At 42.6% G+C, this 20812-nt stretch overlaps 2 protein-coding genes across 2 annotated transcripts in view; one reads left to right on the top strand and one right to left on the bottom strand.

Moving 5' to 3' along the window:
* The window catches only part of si:ch211-130h14.4 (uncharacterized), a 49058-nt gene extending 39150 nt beyond the window's left edge, over positions 1-9908 (bottom strand). The window contains exons 1-2 of the mRNA XM_052011241.1: positions 9779-9908; positions 6858-6945 (exon numbers count right to left, since the gene is read on the bottom strand). Of these exons, the coding sequence (XP_051867201.1) occupies positions 6858-6945; positions 9779-9852 (162 nt within the window). The 5' untranslated portion in view covers positions 9853-9908. The remainder of the gene's footprint in view (positions 1-6857; positions 6946-9778) is intronic.
* A 4466-nt stretch (positions 9909-14374) lies between these two features.
* prr18 (proline rich 18) lies at positions 14375-15747 on the top strand. The gene has a single exon (XM_052012356.1). The coding sequence runs from the start codon at positions 14451-14453 to the stop codon at positions 15123-15125; it is 675 nt and encodes a 224-aa protein (XP_051868316.1). The 5' UTR covers positions 14375-14450; the 3' UTR covers positions 15126-15747.
* Positions 15748-20812: the final 5065 nt, after the last annotated feature.

The raw sequence follows: 20812 nt of genomic DNA, 5'->3' as shown, positions 1-20812 counted from the left end.
TGGGTAGCTGAAACCACAGCCAGTGTTGAGATGAAGGCATTCCCTTGCACACCAGCAGCAACCTGGGGAAGTGCAGAGTTTTTGAAGACTGGCAAGATTACAGAACTAGAAAAGAGCAAGGTCATGGATGGATTTGAACACTATTGATCATTTAAATATGAGGGATTAGAGATGAGGAGCCAGTATGGGTTTAACAGACACAGTTTTCAACTGTGAACGGGCCTTTGGATAAAAAAAACTCAGATTAAGGTGAGATAGGCTGAAATCTTGAAATGGTCTGGTTTAGCCTGAGGCAGTGGCCAGGGAAAGGGTACCAGAGGATGCCAAGTCTAAGATCTTCAGTCTACCCAATATTCAACTGGAAGAATTACAGTTCAGTCTTATGGGATTAGATGTCAGTCAAAGAGGCAGCAAAATCATTGAGTGTAGGTGGAGAATTAGAGCAGGGTTCTATTCACATGACCCCATGGCTCCGAAAATTACAGGGGAGGGAGAAGGATGCGAGGTAGGCTAAAAATACCAAGTAAGCTTAAGGCCAGGAAGGCAGAGCTCCTGCTGAACCAGGGCCTTGTTAAGCTATTCCCTTTACCATCTAGCAGCAGCTCAAATCAACACAATACAGATCATCTCCGGGTTACGAATCCTCGACTTATGGACACCCTCACATACGAATGAGTGACTTATGAATTTTCAACTTTGCAAAAATTTTCCCATTAATTTTTTTAAACAAGTTAAGCTCCCTTAACTTCATAGCAGAGCTTCACGGGTGAGTGCAAGGCGAGTCAAATGATTTGAAGTCAGCCAGTGGGGTTGGAGCCTGACTGCGCAGCCGTACGTTGCCGAGGCGGAAGTGAGGTTTTCAGCAGGAACTAGTGGTTTGAGCGGCAGTGGAGCTGCAGGGATCTTTGTGGGTGGGAATGGGGAATTTCCACATGCTTCTCCACCCCCTCCCCCATTAATTCGCAACAATTGGATTGGGGGCTGAGTCAGTGAGGCTGGCTGATGGCCACTCTTCCCACACCTGCTCGCTCTCCCATCACAGGTCTTTCTGTGATCCTCTCCTATGCACTGTTTTTCTTCATTTCCAAATTACAGAAAATTTGGGTCATGAACAGCTTTCAGGAACAGAACCCTCTCGTAACCTGGGGACTGCCTGTATGAATGTAAGTGCGGTTACCTACTTTGGTGCCAGTAAGAGTTATCTGGATGGCAATAAATTGGGCAAGGGACAAGACCTGGGTGTGCTCACCCACCAGTCTCTGAAGGCAAGCATGCAGGTGATCAGGAAGTCAAATGATACACTGGCCTTCGTTGCAAGGGGATTCGTGTCGCAGGAATGTCTTAGTGCATTTGTACAGGGCTTTGCCGAGACTGCACTTTGAATTACTTGTGGAAGGATGTTTTTTGTCTCTAGAGGGAGTTCAGTGAAGCTTCACCAGGCTGATTCCTAGGATGGCAAGACTGACACATGAAGAGAGATTGGGTCAAGTAGGTTTATGTTCACTAGAATTTAGAAGGCTGAGAGGGGATCTCAGTGAAACCTACAAAATTTGAACAGGACTCAACAGACTAGATGCAAGAAGGATGTTTGATGGCCTGAGGTTACAGCCATAGGATAAGGAGTAAGCCATTTAAGACAAAGATGAGGAGAAATTTCTTCTCCCTGAGAGTGGTGAACCTGTGGAATTCTCCATCATAGAAAACAGCTGAAGCCAAAGCATTGAATATATCAAAGGAGCTGGATGTTACTGTTAGAGATAGAGGAACATGAGGAAATCCTGGAACGGGGTATGGAATTTGGATGATCAGCCGTGACCATACTAAATTGTAGAGCACTCTCAAATGGACTTTTGCTTCTAATTTCTAGGTTTAAATCGACACAAGAATATAGAACAGCACAGGAGCAAGTTCTTCAGCCCACCATGTCTGCCCCGACCATGGTGCCAATCTAACTAATCCCACCTGCCTGCACATGGTCTGTATCCCTCAAGTTGCTGCCTGATCATGTGTCAGTCTGAATGCCTCTTAAACATTGGTGTCGTGTCTGCTTCTACCACCTTTCCAGGCAGCACATTCCAGGCACCCACCACTCTCCGTGCAACAAAACCATCTGCCTGACATCTACTTGAAGCTTTCCCCTTAAATCTATGCCCTCTACCATATGACATTCCCACCCTGGGGGAAAAAAGACTATATACTCTATCTATGCCTCTCATAATTTTACATCAGGTCTCCCCTCAGCCTCCGCTGCTGCAGAGAAAACAATCCAAGTTTGTCCAACCTCTCCTTTATACATAACTAATACACTCCAATCCAGGTAAAATCCTGCTGAACCTCTTCTGCTGCAACCTCTCCAAAGCCTCCACATCTTTCCTATAGTGTGGTGACCAGAAATGCACACATTACTCCAAATGTGGCCTAACCAAAGATTTATACAGCTATAATAAGACTTCCCAACTACTCAGTGCCCTGACCAATGAAGGCAAGCATGCCATATGCCTCCTTTACCATGCTATCCACTTGTGTTGCCATTTTCAGGGTGCTATGAACTTGTATCTCAAGATCCCTTGTACATCAATGCTCCAAAGGGTCCTGCCATTTACTTTACATTTTCTTTTGCATTTGACCGCTGAAAATGCATCATATCACACTTGTCCAGAGTTTGAAAGAATGAAGGGTGACCTTATTGAAACACAGAATGTTCTGAGAGGGACTGATAGGATAGATGCTCAGAAGATATTTTTCCCCAATAGGAATATCAAGAACTAGGGAGTATAATTTCAGAATAAGGGGTTGCCCACTGACAACAGAGAGGAGGAGGATTTTGTTTTCTGTTGGAGGGTTGTGAATATTTGGAATTTTCTACCTCACAGTGGTGTGGAGGCATTACACATACACAAGGTGGGAATTGACAGTCTTTGGAACTACAAGGGAGTCAATTGTTAAGGAGACACTGTAGGACAGTGGTGTTGAGGCCAAGACTGGATCAGCCACAATTTATTTAATGACAGAGCTGGCTGGAGAGACTGAATGACTTGCTCCTGTTTCTAGTGTTTTTATATTCTTATTTTCAAAGAGAATGAAAACATTCTCCTGGCTTGGTAGGCTGTACTGGTAGGGGACTGCAGGGAACAGTGCTTAGACTCCCATTGTTACTAACCTATATCAATGATTTGGCTGAAAGACCGAATGCAAAATTTCCAAATCTGTTAATGACACAAAAGTCAGTGAGATTTGAGTAGTGATGATAATGGGATATAGGCAAGTCGGTGGTAACAACAGGTCAGTTGGAGTCCAATGTGGAAAAATGCAAGGTCATCCACTCTAGCAGAAGAAACAGAAATGCTGAGAATCTTTAAATGTCAATAGACTGAGGAGCAATGGGTATTAGGAAGGCAAAGGTATGTTATATTTATTGCAAGAGTTATCGGGCATAAAAGTAAAGATATCCAAGCATAATTATTTTGGGCTTTGTTCAGATTGCATCTGAAATATTGTGTAAAATGTTGGTCTCCTTGTGTAAAAACTTTATACAGTACTTTCTACAGAGGGAGTGCAGTGAAGATTCACCGTACTGGTCTCTGAATTGCTGGGTTTGTCACATCAGGAGAGATCAGATAGGCTTAGCCTCTCTTTTTGTTTTAAACATAGAGTTTAGAGAACTGAGAGGTGACCTCACTGAATTGCACATTATTAATGGGTTTGACAGGATGGATGAGTCTAGAAATAGAGATCACAGTCTTGGAAGGGGGGGGAGACAATTTAAGACCGAGATGAGGAGAAATGTCTTCACGCCGAGAGTGGTGAATATTTGGAAGTCTCTACCCCCAGAGGACAGTGAAGGCTCAGTTATTGAGTTCACTTAAAACAGAAGTTGGTAGATTTTTGGATACTTCAAGGAATTAATGAGGATCGGGCAGAAAGATTGTGCTAAGGTAGAAGACCAGCCATGATCTTGTTGATGGTACGAGGGGCTGAATGGCCAACTCCTGATAGTTCTTACTTTGTGATATTTCTAATGAGGGATTAAAACCAGCATTAGGAAGTGGCAGCCAAACATTCCCTCACCGACTGGAATTCTGGAGCAACCAGCTGTCCTCTAACCAAGAATGTTAACTATATTTCCCATGAACTATGGGAAAAGTGAGCAGGAGCAGTGAATTTTAAAAATTGGTGTACCATGGATGTGTGATTCAAATGCTTTAAAGATAGGCAGGATAATCATTGGAAGCACCCAGCCACTGCACTATATGCCACTGCAAAACCAGAGTTATACATACAAGTAAATCATGATTTACTGCTGTTTACTGATCTAAGAGTACTTTAATTAGAACATAGAACAAAACAGTACAGGAACAGGCCCTTCAGCCGACAATGTTGTGCCAAACTAATTAAATTAGTGACACCAAATCCCTTCTGTTTGCATATGGTCCACATCCCTGCATTCTCTGCACATTCATGTGCCTACTTAAGAACCTCTTAAACACCTCTATCATATCTGCCTCCACCACCACCCCAGCAGTGCATTCCAGGCAGCCACCACTCTACGTGTAAAAAAACCTGCCCCGCACATCTCCTTTGAACTTCCCCCCTCAGCTTAAATGCATGCCCTCTAGTATTAGGCATTTCAACCCTGGGAAAAAGATACCAGCCATCTACTTTAAATAAGCCTCTCATAATTTATAAACTTCTATCAGGTCTCCCCTCAGCCTTCAGCACTCCAGAGAAAACAACCCTAGTTTGTCTAACCTCTCCTCATAGCACATGCCCTCTTATCCAGGCAGTATCCTGGTAAATCTCTTCTGCACCCTCTCCAAAGCCTCCACATCCTTCCTATAATGGGGTGACCATAACTGAATGTAATACTCTAGTTGCGGCCTAACCAAAGTTTTATAAAGTTGAAACATAACTTCCTAACTCTTGAACTCAATGCCTCAACTAATAAAAGAAAGCATGTCATATGCCTTCTTTACCACCCTATCAACTTGTGCAGCCATTTTCAGCAAGCAATGGACATGGACCCCAAGATCCCTCTATACATCATGTACTAAACTGAAACTCCCTGCATGAACTGGAAGACCCACCCACAGTTGTTTGATTTCTGAGCAGGGAGCTCCCACCCAGCTCCAGAGGATGACTGGCCTACTTTAATGAGGGGGAGGAGGCAAGCAAGTGTCCTACTCCCAATCACTGTGAATTGACCGCAGTGGTAAATGCACACTTAAGGGCAGATGAAGACAGTGAGGATCGGCTGCAATCAGCTTTGAATGAACTCGCACGTAATATATGGCCAACTGAGAAAAATGCCAGAAAGCAGAACTGGTACCCAGCTGGGGCCAGTGCCTTCAAAGGAATGGGGTTTCAAAAGCTGTTGCACTGGAGCCTTGCCTACAAAGAGGAATGAAAAGGCATTTTGCTTTAATTTATTCACAGAGCTCCTCTCTGTTGAGTCACTACCAATGTTCTTGTTTATCAGTCAAGTGTTTTTTGGTCTCACTGGGCGTGTTGCTCAATTGATGGTCCTTAAGATTTTGCTTATTTCACTGCTTTCATTCCATAGTTTAGAAACTTAGTTATTTTATTTGCTTATGGACTCTGGGCAGCACTTTTAAAATCAGTATTCAATGGACATCTCCATTTGTCCATGAGAAGATTGTAGTGAGAGGATGTCTTCTCAAATGCCAGCACTCCTATTATATATCATCTGGCAGGATTTTGACCCACTAGGAATGAAGGAATGGCAATATACCTGCACGTCAGATAGTGAAGGTTTTCAGTTTCTAAGGCATTGTCAAAGTAGATATGTTTTTCCACACACGATGTAGGATGTTGAAAGACCACAGAATTATAATTACAGTGCATATTTCTGATCAACAGTATTACAAGTTAACCTGCAATTCTACATCACTCCATATTTGCTTCGGTATAACAATTTTTATGTTGCTCCTTTTAACAACCAGAGCTACATTTCATCTAGGCCTGTCAACTTAGCCACTTTCAAAATCATTTAATATTTTCTCTTTTACTATAGTTATCCCATTCACTATTTTTTATGATTGTCCAACTTAACATGGTGCTCCTCTATTGTGAAAACACCCATAAATTATTCACTGAAGAACCTTACCAACATTCTACCCCTCCACACGTGGATCAGAAATGTAACCTAATAGGCCTTATTCCTTCTTGGTTATCCTCTTAGGACCACAAGAAATAGCAGGTAGAGTCTATTCAGCCCTTAATGTCTGCTCTGCCAATCACTAAGTTCTTTGCTAATCTTTTACCTCAGCACCACATTGCTGGATTAACCCCATGTTCTGTGATAGTGAAGGTTGTACGCTTCAATTCAAACCTTACATGTTACAAAGAGGTTGCATAACAAGAATTCCAACATGATACACTATGTGTACGTATGGCAACATGCCTAATTACATTGATGCCTGTGATCAGATGAGACACAAGCGATTTGATTCAGGCTGAGGTTAATTGGTGAAGAAAAGATGTCACACTGGAAGGAGTGTAATCATTTAGGAGTATATTAGGTGAAGCTTTATTGTCCATCTGGATCTAGCATAAAGAACTTAACTGGGAAGTTAGTTTTTTCTGCAGAGAAAAATTGCCTTAATTATATGTTCTGCGATACTCAAAAAATTGATGGCATAAATACAAGTGTTTCTCAGTTTTCATTTCTCTCCTCTTCTGACATCTTTTATTTCAAAGAATGCAAAGTATATCGTAAGCAGAGAAGCTGTAATTATTTCAGCAGAAGTGTCTAGCTGATATTTACAGACTTGCAACCCAGCCAAAAGCTCCCATTGTATTTGGAAAGTTTATAATGAAAATGAGATTGTAGGTTCTACCTGTTTCTTGAGCTGAGGTGGGAGGTATGCATCCAAGAGAGAAGGAAGGCTGCTCTTCATGTGCGTACACATTGTAGTTGAAGGACAGCTGAAATGAAAGAAATAGAATTAATTAACGATTACTGCAAGACTTTCATCAGGTACTAGCCTAGAGCATCCCATTTTCCAGCTACAGTGGCAGGCCCTCCAGAAAGCCCGAGAGTTTGACTGCAGAAAAAACTCTACCCTTAGCTTTGATGGCTTTAACAAGTTTTCAGGGATTTTTCATATTTTAAAATGTCTGACATTCAGAGATGTTTAAAAATTTAAATTAGAAAATAGAGTAAAACTACATAATTAAAAATATTATTCTGAATAGAAATAATTTTAAAAGTAACCTACCTTCCTTATTGTTCAATGAGACATCCCTACACGTTCAGCATTACAAGATGTACTTTTAGTCCAACAAGTTACATGTTGTGCACCAAAGGCTTCAAAGGATAAGCTGATGATATAGAAATACAAGCGACTGCAGATGCTGGAATATGGAGCAACAAACAATCTGCTGAGTTCCTCCAGTAGATTGTTTGCAGCTGATTATACATCACTGCTCATGTAACAATGCCAATCTCCACGATCAGTTTAATGGCAGTTACAACAAAAACAACACCATGCACCTGCAAGGTTATCAAGCAAGATTATCATTTACCTTCTATACATAGTGGTACAGTTTTCACAACCTGCAAGGTTTCTTGGTATGCGAGTCACCATAGGCACTTATCATACTTTACCATATCTCCCGTAGAAAACCAAGGCCAATCCAGGCTATTTGGGATCAGAACCCTGGCAATTTTTTTTCCAATAAACTACACACAAGCTTGTGTAGAGTCCCAAGCAGAAGATTCTATGGCAGTGGTTATGTAGAAATGCTTGAAATAGCCACATGGGACCATGACAAAAGTTTTGTTTACATTACATCATGGAGTGCTGTTAAACAGAAGGGAGAAAATGAAACTGCCAGCACAAGAAGCATCTTCCCTTGGACGAATTGAAAACAATTCTGCAAATACCGATTAATCAACAGAGCAAGAAACCAGCGTCTACATGAATTTGGTCAGTACATGAGCAAGTTTCTTCCAATGATATCTGAGCAAGTTTCTTTCACATCTAACAGTCAAATAAAAACACTGCTCTAAAGAATAGCTCTGGCAGAAGCAAAACATCCATGAATTGTTATTTCAATGCTTCTAAGAAATAGCCACATGCGTCAGCAATAAGATGTTAAAATCTCAAGAAAGTTACTACTCTTCATTTTGATTTGTGCCTGGTTGCCCATTTCTCCAAACATTACTGCTCCACATACAAATGCATTAAGAACATTGACATCAATGATAAGCTAAGCACGAGTCAAGAACAAAACAGGTGGTCAGCTCACCTGTGATAAATATAATGCATTCCCCTACAGTTCACGTGATGAATACTGAATAGATCATAGTCCATCAACAGTTCTCAAGCCCAATTCACTTCCCATACCAAGTGGTGTTCTAAGAAAACTCCAAGAAACATTAGACATCCTAGTAATCAATAATGGTCCACAAATTCTTTCTGCAAAATTTGCAATGTCCTAAGGTGTGTCATTATTTACTTCACTGCTACCCAAGAGGTCAAGCTAATAATAGCATTATGGTCAGGCAGAACCGGTGGAAAGAGAAATAGAATTGACATTTCAGTTCAAAGGCCCTTTGTCATAACTAGGTGTTCCATTTGAAACATACTATTTTTCATTCCACAGATATTACCTGACCTGCTGAGTGTTTGCAGCATTTCCAGCATCTGCAGTTTTTTTTATTTCAACACCATTGTAGTCTAATAACCAAGATGAAATGCTTTCATTTCTGCTGAGCAATTGTTTACAAACTGCAAGGAATTCAGCCAGAGTTTCCAGCAACGTTACATTGCTGAGTGAAAGCATTAATAATACAGAAAATATGCAAGACTTTACTTCCTACAGCAGAAACTTTCTTCTGGAGCAGATATTCAGTTGGTATACACATTTCTCTTTGTTAAAGAAGCTACTGTTTAATCAGACACACATAAACACTGAGGAACTCGAGAAACAGGTACACATGGAGATGAAGTAACGTCAGTAGCATCACTATTACAAGAATATTAAGCCACCCTGATACAGTGCGGATGAAATTCCCTAGTCAGAGTGCTGGACACTCAGCTGAATTGGGTCTTAGACATTAAACTGATGGTTATCACGCTCCAGGAACTGGCCTCCATTAACTTATTCTGATGACCTACCTATAAACTAAACATTAAAGGACATTCCTTTAAACTCTATCGTCCAGCGAACGGCGAGTTGTCCACCCTCTCCTAACAACCGACGCCCAGATAACACATCCGCAAAAATAACTTAGCTCTCGACTGGAACAGAAGGACTGGTTTTGTATTGCCAGCGTTTGATTCTGGGTTTTGTTCCAGATTTTCTGTGTGTGCCTGCATGCGTGTTTGACCAGGGAATACATTTATAGAGAAGAAATAGAGGAGGCGCCGTAGAAAGTTGGTATTTTTCGGAGGCATATGTTACTAGGGCGAGCGAGCCGTTTCTTAAGTATTCCTTCTATGCTTAATAAACCAATATTGCTCTTTAAACCGTAGGCGTAGCCTGATTTGTAAGACACGCAGACCTACTCTTTTTATTCGCTGGGGAATTCGCTACAGAATTAATGTTCTGTATCAAGAAGGAAACGTGAACGAACTGCCTCAGAGTTTCCTCCTGTTGGGAAACGGGTGAATTAAGGAGAAAGAGCCAGGAGCAGAAATAAGTAGGGAAAAAAAAGAATGGCATGCTCCGAAACCAAGCCTTCCATCAAAATAATCAAAACACAACGTTTATCAACAAAAGGACTTGTTGGGTCCGGTGGTGGAGCACTCACCCACAGCGGTGCCGAGCTGCCAACTTCCGCACAGCTGTCGCTCCGGGTGATAGGGGACGCTGTTTCAAAGGCATCCCACCTCCCGCCGCCACCTGCCCTCACCAGCCACGCCCGGCGGCTCCACCGTCAACGTTGGTGCACACAAGGGGTCGATGCAATATAGGAAATATTTTGCCTCTCTACAGCAATGGAGAAGGCTGAAGTGGGAATGGGAAGGAGAGTTAAAATGATATGCTCCAACACTCCGTGGTAATGGCCCTCTCCATTGGTTTAGAGAGACCAAATGCAAATTGGAAGAACGACAGCTCGTTTTCTGCTTGGGTAGCTTATAACCTAATAGTAAGGACGTTGAATTTTCCACTTTCCGGTAACCCACACCATTGGTGCTCTCCTCCCACACACACCCATCCACCCACCTTCTCCCCCCACCTTCTCCCCCCACCCTCGGGATTGTCATCTCGTTTATGCTAGAGCATGCTTGTCTGTTGTTTTGAGCCTTTTACCCGATGGTAAAAGAGGGAAGCGAGCCTTGCCTGACTCCAGATTTGACTGCGGAGTTTTACATTTCCCACTTGTTGTTTTGGTCTGCACTACAGATGTCTATGTAGAGTGTATCCAATTATGGATTCCCTCCCCAAAGCCCATTTTGGACAGCACATCCATTGTGCACATGTACAACATTCTGTCTAAGACCCTCTCATGGTCCAAGCTAACTAGGCAAGTGTTCATTCCCCCCATAGTGCATGTAGGCAATCACATCCTGGAGTGGCACAAAACTGTCAGATCTGGGTGATATGGGTGAATCACCTAATTGGTGATGACCTGACTGGTGATCACCTTTGACTGCAATCCTCACTTAACACTCAGTTGGGTCACCAGCTTCTGATCTTTTTCCTTTTCTTCATCTCCTTGTAGATAAGGGTAATGGTGCATTTCCTCATAGGTTCTGACATACTGCCAGCTGGAAGGATAGTACTGTATACTTCCACAAGTCTGGGCTCATTGAGTCCAACAGGGCCAAGTGCAATTTAGCTAGTAAGCCATTGGTTGTGGGACTTTTATCTCAAATGAACAGATAGATCTATTTCGCTTATTAAGATTTTGATGGTACATTTCTTCGCCTTCTCTTGTTTTCTTGACTGGGCCCAACATTAGACCACAAGTTCAGCATGAATCAGTTAGGTAAAATGCTTCACTGGTCAGTTAATCTTAGCTAGTAGGGGCTGAGCTGTTTCTTCCTGCTTATCTCAACCCAGTGCAATAATTTTATGTGCAAGTAGTTTCAAGATGTTTCCATTCTGATTATATCCTTTAAACAAGTTATTACTTTTAATTGATTCTGTCCGTTGACCCTCCCTGATTGCTGTGGGAGACCATCCATATCTGTCTTGTTGTTGTTAAGGCCTATTTACTTATCTCTTTGTTGTAGCTTAAATCATCTGGCAGCAATGTTTTTCTTTTAATTAGGCTAATCAGTCCTTTGCACACAAATGATTGTTTCTGTACTGAGAAACCTAGTGACTGCAGGAGTCTAGAGGTCCAGAGTTCTGCTCATGTTGAAGACTATACCTTAAATCTTGCAAAGGAATACAGCAAACTCCTTATTTCTATAGTTTGCACATTTGTATGATTTCAGCCAAGAATGGCATTTTAACTAGAAAGATGAATCTATCTTTTAATATTTTTCTTTGTACAGCCATTTACCAGATGTTGTTAATCCATGATCTTTAACAGTCCTACTCGCAACCCAGAAGAGTTGATTAATGTTTCTCATTATAGTTTTATTAACTAATTTACTAATTAAACCACGTGCAGGTGCAAGTGCAGGTACCTTAAAAGTATGTTGAGTGTTAATGATTGCCTATCAGAATTCTGACAACAAATGCTAGTAGTTATTTATGTGGTCTCATGCCTTTAGGCCGTGAATTGTTTTTGGTGTCCTCTAGCCTTTGGTATCAGAGACCAAACTGCCTGTGCTTATTGTTAACATTAAAAGATGTTTGGATTTACCTTGTATCATGATCACTTTTGCTGATGTAGTGGTTAAATTACTGTACAAGAAATCAAAAGCCTGGACTATCAATTGAGAACCGAGAGTTCAGATCCCACTGTGACAGTTAAGGAATTTAAATTCAGTTAATAACTTGGATGTGGTAGTCATAAAGACCCATCAGGTTCAATAATGTCTTTCAGTAGAGAAAATCTGCCCTCCTTACCTGGTCTGGCCTCTATGTAACTCCAGACACATATCTATGTAGTTGATTCTTGTATGTCCTCTGTATTGGCCTAGAGAGATTCACTGTGTAAGCACAAGTAGAGGTGGACAATTGGAAGGCCCCATCCTCCCAACAAAATAAGTGCTCCAACAATTTTTTAATATATCTCATCATAATTTACTCTCATAATGTATCTTTTCCTCATCGTCATTTATTTTTCATTATTTATTACTGCTTCCTTAAGCTTCTAACCCTTAAGCTTGTTCCTCTTCTTGGCAATTTTCCAAGCTTCTTCTTTTAATCTGAAACTATCCTGAACCACTGCAGTTAGCCATGGATGAATTACTTTCCTTGGCATTTGTATTTGTCAATGAAATATCTGTTCATTGCAAGTTAGCCAGGCCTCCCAACATACCTACATAATATGGTTCATATGAGTTCAAGACTAATTTACAACTACATTTGAACTGTGTACACACACAGAAGTTATGACCTGTTCATTGTTGGCGTTCAGTCAGCAAATCTACTGCAAACAATTGATTGGAAATGTTGGACTTTAATATTCACATGTATATCCCAAAGAAGCAGTGAGCAAGGAGATATTGGTAGTTACGAGGTACAATCAACATTTCCTGCCTTAGCATGGTTATAAATTTGACATTAATATTCTGTCATTACTATCTCTTCCTCTCAGTCTAATTCTCCTTCCCATATTTCTTATTGGATCTGATTTGCAATTGAATGTATCCCCTTTAGTTCACACTGTGACAGCAAGGTCCAGTTCAAAACGTGAAAAATGTGTGATGAAAGGTCTGAATCATCAGTCCTCCATCACAGACTCATCACATCCTTCCACCCAGACTATCTTCGCAGTGCATTGCATCAGGAAGGCGTCAGGGATGCCTACCACCCTGGTCGTTCCCTTTTCTCTCTCCTATCTTCTCGGAGAAGATATAGGAACTTGAAAGCCCGGACGACAGTTTCTTCCCCACTGCTATCAGATTTCTGAACCAATCACCTCTTTCAGATCCCTTCACGGTGGTGCTGCCATGTTCTCAAAACCTGAATTCTATCCCTTCCGTTACATCACTTTAGTATTTCTTTTTGCGCTACCTCAGTTTGCACCACTATACTTTGCACCATTCTGTTGTTTTTGCAATCATCACTACATTTATTATTTGTATTTATTATTACCATGTACACTGTTTACGTGGTGAGCTTCAGGCGAGCAAGGAATTTCATTGCACCCTGGTGTATATGACAATAAACTGAATCTGAATTGTCTCTAACCAGCAGAGTACTTGGAGTACTTCTATATTTGTATATACAAGTATGTTATTCAATGGATATAGATCAAAGCCAGACAATCACAAGGAGGAAAGGAATAGCATGATAAGAGGTAGGAGCAGAATTAAGACCATTCGGCCCATTGAGTCTGCTCCACCATTGGATCAGGGTTGATTTATTTTTCCCTCTCAACCCCATTCTCCTACCTTCTCCCAGTAACCTTTGATGCCCTTACTAATCAAGAACCTATCAACTTCTGCTTTAAATATACCCAATGACTTGGCCTCCACAGCCATCTGTGGCAATGAATTCCACAAATTCACCGCCCTCTGGCTAAAGAAGTTCCTCCTCATCTCTGTTACGTAAGGTGGAAGGAGTCGTGTATGAAGCAGACGTGTTGGGCCTAGTGACCTGTTTCTGTAATAAACACGGGGAATACTGCAAGTATGCACTGGGATGCACCAGGCATCCGTCAGGGCTGTTATCGCACATCTCCAGTACCTCCAGTGCTGCCTGTGAAGCTTTGCATGTTTTGCCTGTGACCATGTGGTTTTTGCCCAGGTATTCTGTTTTCCTTCCAAATCTCAAAGAGATGTGCCGGTTACTGTAAGTTGCACCTGAATGCGCTTATGGCTGGCAAATACGGCCTACTCTTACGCTGTAAGAAAATATGAGGTCGGGCAGGTGAACAGAGGAACGCTTCAGGTCAGTGAACTTTCATCAGATTTAGGTAACGTTTTAAATTACAGGGAGGGGTGAGGGCAGAAGAGAACAAAGTGAATGTCTGTGAGAACCACGAGAGACTGAGTGACACAAGTGGTAACGAATGCCGGCTGTTTGTAAAGCAAATGCTTTATAATTAATTTCTGCTATTTAATCTGGTAGCCAGGGATCTAATTTCTTTGAACTGGCTGGCACAGGTGCAAATTATTTTCGGATCGAACAATTTATCTCGTTGTGCCTTTGCTACTCGTGCGAAACACAGTACGTTAACCGGTGGGTACTGAGCTGGATCTTGCCCGCTCAGCCCTGGCTCCGCCCCACTGGCCCGCCCCTGGGCTTGGGCCGCCGTCCAGTGGCCGAGACCCCCCCCCCCCCCTGCGGCGGCGCCCCATATAAAGGGGAGGGTGGCAGGCGGGAGAACTTGCCGTATCTTCCGTCTGGCAGAAATGAAGACGGAGATCCCGCTCAGAGCGGCGGTACCCTTCCCTCCAATCCGCCAGGCCATATGCTGCCCCGGTAGGCAGCAGGAGCCCCGGCGGCAGCCGAAGAAGAAAGTGCAGCCGTCCGCCCCCCAGCCGCCGCCACCGCCAAATTTCTCCCACTCGTGGCCCAAGGCGGGTTTCCAGCTGGGGGGCCGCCGGCCGCAGCCCCGCCTGCTCGGGCCGAGGCTGGCGGGCAACTCGTGTGCCAGCGCGCCGGCCTCTGCCTCCGGCGCCTCCGCCAGGAGGGGTAGCGGGCACTCGCAGCGCACCGGCCGAGCTGGTGGCGGCGAGGAGGAGGAGGAGGAGGAGGAGCGCTTCTCGCTCAGCCTCACCCCCGAGGCCGTGCTGGTGATCCAGAAGCGCATCCTGGAGCGGCAGCAGCTGACGGGCCGGTCCAAGGGGAAGGCGGCGCCTCGGTGCCCGGCCGCGCCACCCTCCTCGGACATCGGGAGCTTGCTGAAGATCTCGCTGCTCAACGACCAGCACAAGTACGACGACGTGGAATACGAGGAGGATGGGGAAGGCAGCGGGCCGCCCGACAGCTCGGTCCTGCAGAAATGCCTGGAGTGGCTGCGGGGAGTGGAGAGCGCTCGGGGGCCGGCGGGCAGGCTGGCCAGGTTACCCCAGCTGGCCCGCTAGCCGCCTCTTTTCCCCCTCGGCGGCCAGCTCGACAAGTTGTTGCTGCGACCACCAAAAGCGGCTATAAGGTCACTTTGTTTCCCATACAATGTACTTCTAACCATCGCTGTTCCTGCAAACCAAACACCTGGGAAAACATAATGAGTAGGAGCCGTTACCATTGGAGCCCCGAGGGGGGCTTTTGAATAAGCTATCTGAACAGCACGGGTGGGTGGAAACAATTAACGGAATGTTTTGTGTGCAAGTACTACCTGGAAGATTTCCCGATTCATAAAATCTGGAGGTATTGTGCAACATGGATTTAAGTGTGGATTTGGCGAAATCAGCACCAGATGTTTAGATGACATTACACCGGTTTCTAATAACCAACCAACTTCGAGAATGAGCCAGTTCCCGCACTCGTTTTCAAGTGGGCGTGCACTGAAAAGAAAATCGAATCGTGGACTATTTATGCCAACTTTTTATTTTCGTAGTTAGTAGTTGCTGGCAACGTATATAACAGTACTTAAATTGTACAGTAAATTTAAAATTAGTTTATATTTGAACGTTTAAAATCGTCAATACAACCTTATTGCAATAAACCGTTTTTATATTTCAATCTTTAATAAACTAATTCCTTCTGTGTTCCTGGTATTCTGCAAATTGTTTGGCGAATAAAATCTGAAAATGTGCTTTAAACCACACGCTCATGATGATGTCTGAAACGGAGGGCGTTAGAAGCCTAGGCTGGGTATGTTCTCACGTAGGAAGTTGCAGGGCGACCTTGTAAGGGTTTATAACATGGATCATAAATGGGGTAGATAGTCTTTTTCCCAGGGTAGGGGAGTCTAAAACTAGAGGACATAACTTTAAGGTGTGGGTGGGGGGAGGGGGAGAAGAGGTCGTTTATTCACACAGAGGGTAGCGGTTAAATAGAGCTAGCTGCCAGATGAGGAGGTAGAGGCAGACACAATTACAATGACACCCGTACTGTGTTCCGAGGAAATGGTCTGTATCACCACTTTGCCTGACGTGAGCTGTGCCATCTCTACACCCACCAAGAAAATTAATTCTTTTCACACAAATTCTAGGAGCATGTACAGGTAGACCTACTATAACACGATAGTTACGTTCCTAAGAATCCTCACGTTATGGAAAGTAGTGTTATTGCAGAACTATTGTTGCCTTCAAAAGCACAGATTTAAACAGGTTTTCCCGATTGTGCTGTAACCAGTGCGGCCAGCACGATGCAAATAAGTGTTCTCTAATCTATCTATTGCGTTATAATCAACTTGTGTTGAGGAAATAACTCAATTTTTTGCGTAGTGATTAGTGTATTCTGTAAGGGTGAATTCCGCAAGGGCGAATGTTTGTTATCTGTGTTACGGACTCAGTGAAAGTCCCTTTAAGATAGAGAGTGTGTGTGTATGTGTGTGTGGGGCGTGCTTACGTCAATAGAAGATAAAGGACGTAATGACGTTGTTGAAGAAGTAAGAAGAAGAAGAAGAAAGAGAGAGAGAGAAGGGAGAGAGACACCAGCCTGCTTGTTTTCTCTATCGATGGATGAGAAACAATAACTGTGTTTGCCACTGAAATCCATGTATGGAAGTTGGAAGTAATCCGGTGGAGTTCACTTTGTTGCTGACCTGTAGAAGGAAACAGGTATTTGTGTGTGGACGACCACGGTTCGGATGCTTTTCGGGGTGAGGAAGTCACTACCGAGTAAACACTGAAGTGTCGTTTGGGTTCCATCGTGGAACATTTGGATTTCGTATGTACTCTCTCTATGTTTTTCTACATCTACATCTTATCTTCAGACAACGGTGGTTGTTGAAGAAGCCCTTGCTCATGTTTCACCTTATGGCTTGTGGAACTGAACTTTAAGAACCATTCAGGAACTGGGAGTTTTGGACTTTGTCACACACACACACGAAGAGTTTAGTTTTGGGGTTAACGTTCGAGGTTTAACATTCTTGAATTCTAACATACTAACATTTTTTTTAACTTTTATTTTACGTATTATCATAAGTAGTGATTAATAAAATAGTTTTTAACACTGAATCATGCTCAGTGTGTTTCTTTTGTTGCTGGTTCGTGACAAAATTGGGGGCTCGTCCGGGATAGTTCCCAAGGTTAACGAGTGTCGTCTGGGATTGTACCCCAGATTGACGAGATTTGTTCGAGATTCAATCCAAAGATTTTTGAGGGAGGTCTGATAAATTCTTTTTTTAATTGGCTTGTGTGTGTGGAAACCAGCAGCAATGGATATTAAGGCATTTTTGGAGTCACCAACCCAAAAGGGATTGGAGGTGGCGAAAAAGGATGATTTGATAAAGATTGCTACAAGGCTAAACCTTACAGAAGTAAAGCAGTCTATGAGAAAGGCAGATATTCAGAGATTGATAGCTGGCCATTATGTGGAAAAGAAGGTGTTTGAGAAGGAAGTGTTAAAACAGTTTCCTGGCAGTGAAATAGCAATTTCTGAGGCACAGGTGCAGCTGGCAAAGATAGAAGCTGAACGAGAACAAACCCAGTTAAAGATAGAGGCTGAACGAGAGCAAACCCAGTTAAAGATAGAGGCTGAACGAGAGCAAAAGAGATTAGAGGCCGAACGAGAACAAAATAAATTAGAGGCCGAACGAGAGGAAAAGAGATTAGAGGCCGAACAAAAGAAATTAGAGACTGAACAAAAGCTAACTCAGATGAAGATAGAGGCTGATCTAGCAATGAAGCAGATGGAATTGAAGAGGATGGAGCTGGATAGTGAGGAGAAGGAGAAACAGAGGCAGCATGAGTTACAAATGAAGCGTAGGAGTTCGGAATCTGATTCTGATGATGGTTTTTCAGCCAGCAGGGAGGTTCGATTAGTCCCTCCATTTGAAGAAGATCAGGTTGATCAGTATTTCCAACATTTTGAAAAGGTTGCTGTGAGTTCAAACTGGCCAAGGAAAGGATGGGCTCTTATGGTACAGAGTGTGATTAAAGGTAAAGCTCAAAAAGCTTATTCTGCTTTGTCTGTTGAGGATGCAGCTGATTATACCAAGGTAAAACAAGCTATATTGAAGGCCTATGAATTGGTCCCTGAGGCTTATAGACAAAAATTCAGAGACTTGAGGAAATCTGCAGATCAGACTTATATGGAATTTGCCAATGGAAAGAGAATATGTTTTGAACGATGGTGCCTGGCTAAAAATGTAGATGGGGATTTTGATAAATTGACAGAATTGATACTGGTGGAAGACTTTAAAAGATGTGTTCCAGCTGAATTAACAACATATTTAAATGAAAAGGCAGTGGAAACTTTACAAGAAACTGCTAGGTTGGCAGATGATTATGCTTTAACCCATAAATCCAAATGGGGACAACCTAAAACCTTTCAAAAGAGTTACAAAGACAATCCAGGTAAACCAGAGATTAAATTGGGAGGTAATCAAAAAGGAAAAGATGAAAAGAAGCCAGGGCTGGAGAAATCTGTTGAGCGTACTTGTTATTACTGTAGGAAACCTGGCCACGTGATATCTAATTGTGCCCTTTTGAAGAAAAAGAAGGAAGCTGGGCCCAATGCTTGCTTTCAGGCAATTAAAAATCAAGAAGGTTTAGGAGATGCTGTTAAAGATCAGTCCTTGCAAGAGGGAAAAGCGGAAAAGTTGGAGGAGGTGAGAAAGGAATTCCGTTCGTATGTATCAGAGGGTTTTGTTTCACTGAATGATGAGTCACCCCAGGTGCCAGTGAAAATTCTTAGAGATACTGGGGCTAGTCAATCTCTCTTGCTGGACAGTGTTTTAAATTTTGGTGAAGAAAGTGACACTGGTGAAGTAAATCTAGTACGAGGCGTTACAGGTGAGACCATGTCTGTCCCTTTTCACAGGGTGATTTTAAAGTCAAAGTTCGTAGAAGGACCAGTTGAGATAGGGATAAGACCTAGTTTGCCAGTGGAAGGAGTTTCTTTGTTATTGGGAAATGACCTTGCAAATGGAGAAAGTGATCCTGTGGTACGGTTAACGACCAAACCAAGGATTGATGAGTCTGAGGATGATCCAGATGTTTACCCCTCATGTGCGGTGACTCGAGCTAGAGCTAGAGAATTAGCCAAGACAGACAGTCCGATGCAGTCTGATGTGGTTCATTGTGACAGTCCTAAACAGGAAGAAAATTTTGATGCCTTATCTGAGACTTTTCTGTCTTCACTGGAGGATCAACATCCTTACAGTGAGCCTGAATTTAAAGATTTGTCTTTGTCGAGGAAGGATTTCATGGTGGAACAGACAAAGGACCCTGAGTTGACAGAATTGAAAGAAAAAGCTCTCTCATGTGAGGAGATTGAAAAGGTGCCAACTGGATACTATGTCAAAAATGGAGTGTTAATGAGGAAATGGAGACCTCCTCATGTTCCTGTTACTGAGGAATGGGAAGTTATTCATCAGGTTGTTGTTCCAAAAGTTTATAGGGATGAGATTTTAAACCTGGCCCACAGTATGCCTTTGGGTGGTCATTTTGGGGTGAATAAAACTGTAGGGAAGATCTTGAAACAATTCTATTGGCCTGGTTTGAGAAAAGATGTGGTGATGTTTTGTCGAACCTGCCACACATGTCAGATGGTAGGTAAACCAAATCAAAAACCCCCTGTGGCTCCTTTGAAACCAATTCCTGCTTTTGGTGAACCCTTTTCGAAGGTGATTGTGGACTGTGTTGGCCCCTTACCAAAGTCTAAGACTGGAAATCAGTATTTGTTAACCATCATGTGTGCCACTTCTAGATTTCCAGAGGCAATACCCCTTAGAAATATTAAGGCCAAGACGGTGTCAAAGGCTCTTGTAAAATTTTTTACCTTGTTTGGTTTGCCAAAAGAAATCCAATCTGATCAAGGTAGTAATTTTATGTCAAAAATTTTTCAACAAATAGTCTATGAGCTGGGAGCAAAGCAGATTGTATCATCTGCATATCACCCAGAATCTCAAGGAGCTCTGGAGAGATTTCATTCTACTCTCAAAAATATGCTGAAGACTTATTGCTTTGAAAACACCAAGGATTGGGACGAAGGTATCCATTTACTTTTGTTTGCCGTTAGAGAATCGATCCAGGAGTCAATCGGATTTAGTCCGTTTGAGCTTGTGTTTGGACATAGGGTGAGAGGACCTTTGGAGTTGTTAAGAGAGCAATGGGTTAATGAGGAAGTTCACTTGAGTCTGTTGGACTATGTCCAAAAATTTAAAACTCGGTTGGAGAGAGTCTGCCAGCTAGCGAGAGAGAATTTGAAAACAAGCCAGATAAGAATGAAGACATATTTTGATAGACGTGCTCGGCCTAGGACATTCGCAGTGGGGCAAAAGGTGTTGGTATTTTTCCCTAGCCAAAATAATCCCTTGCAAGCTCGTTTTTCTGGACCCTATGTTATTGAATCTCGAGTGACTGATCTAACATATATAATCAAAACACCAGATAGACGCAAGAAAACACAACTCTGTCATGTAAACATGCTAAAACCTTATAATGAGAGGGATTCAGTGGTGGCCTTGGTGGATGGTGAAAAGGTTGTTTCTAGAATGCCTGATGTTGATGTTGAGGAAGGCCAATTTAGACCAAATATTGTTCCATCGAAACTGAAAAACCAAAATATCATGGAGAACCTTGAAACGAAGTTGGACCATTTACAAGTTTCACAAAAACAACAGATGAGAGAATTAATTTTAAAATTTAAAAATCTGTTC

The sequence above is a fragment of the Pristis pectinata genome, chromosome 3, assembly GCF_009764475.1.
Source record: "Pristis pectinata isolate sPriPec2 chromosome 3, sPriPec2.1.pri, whole genome shotgun sequence".
In the NCBI taxonomy this organism is placed as follows: Eukaryota; Metazoa; Chordata; class Chondrichthyes; order Rhinopristiformes; family Pristidae; genus Pristis; species Pristis pectinata.
This window is presented reverse-complemented; position numbering and strand designations above follow the sequence as displayed.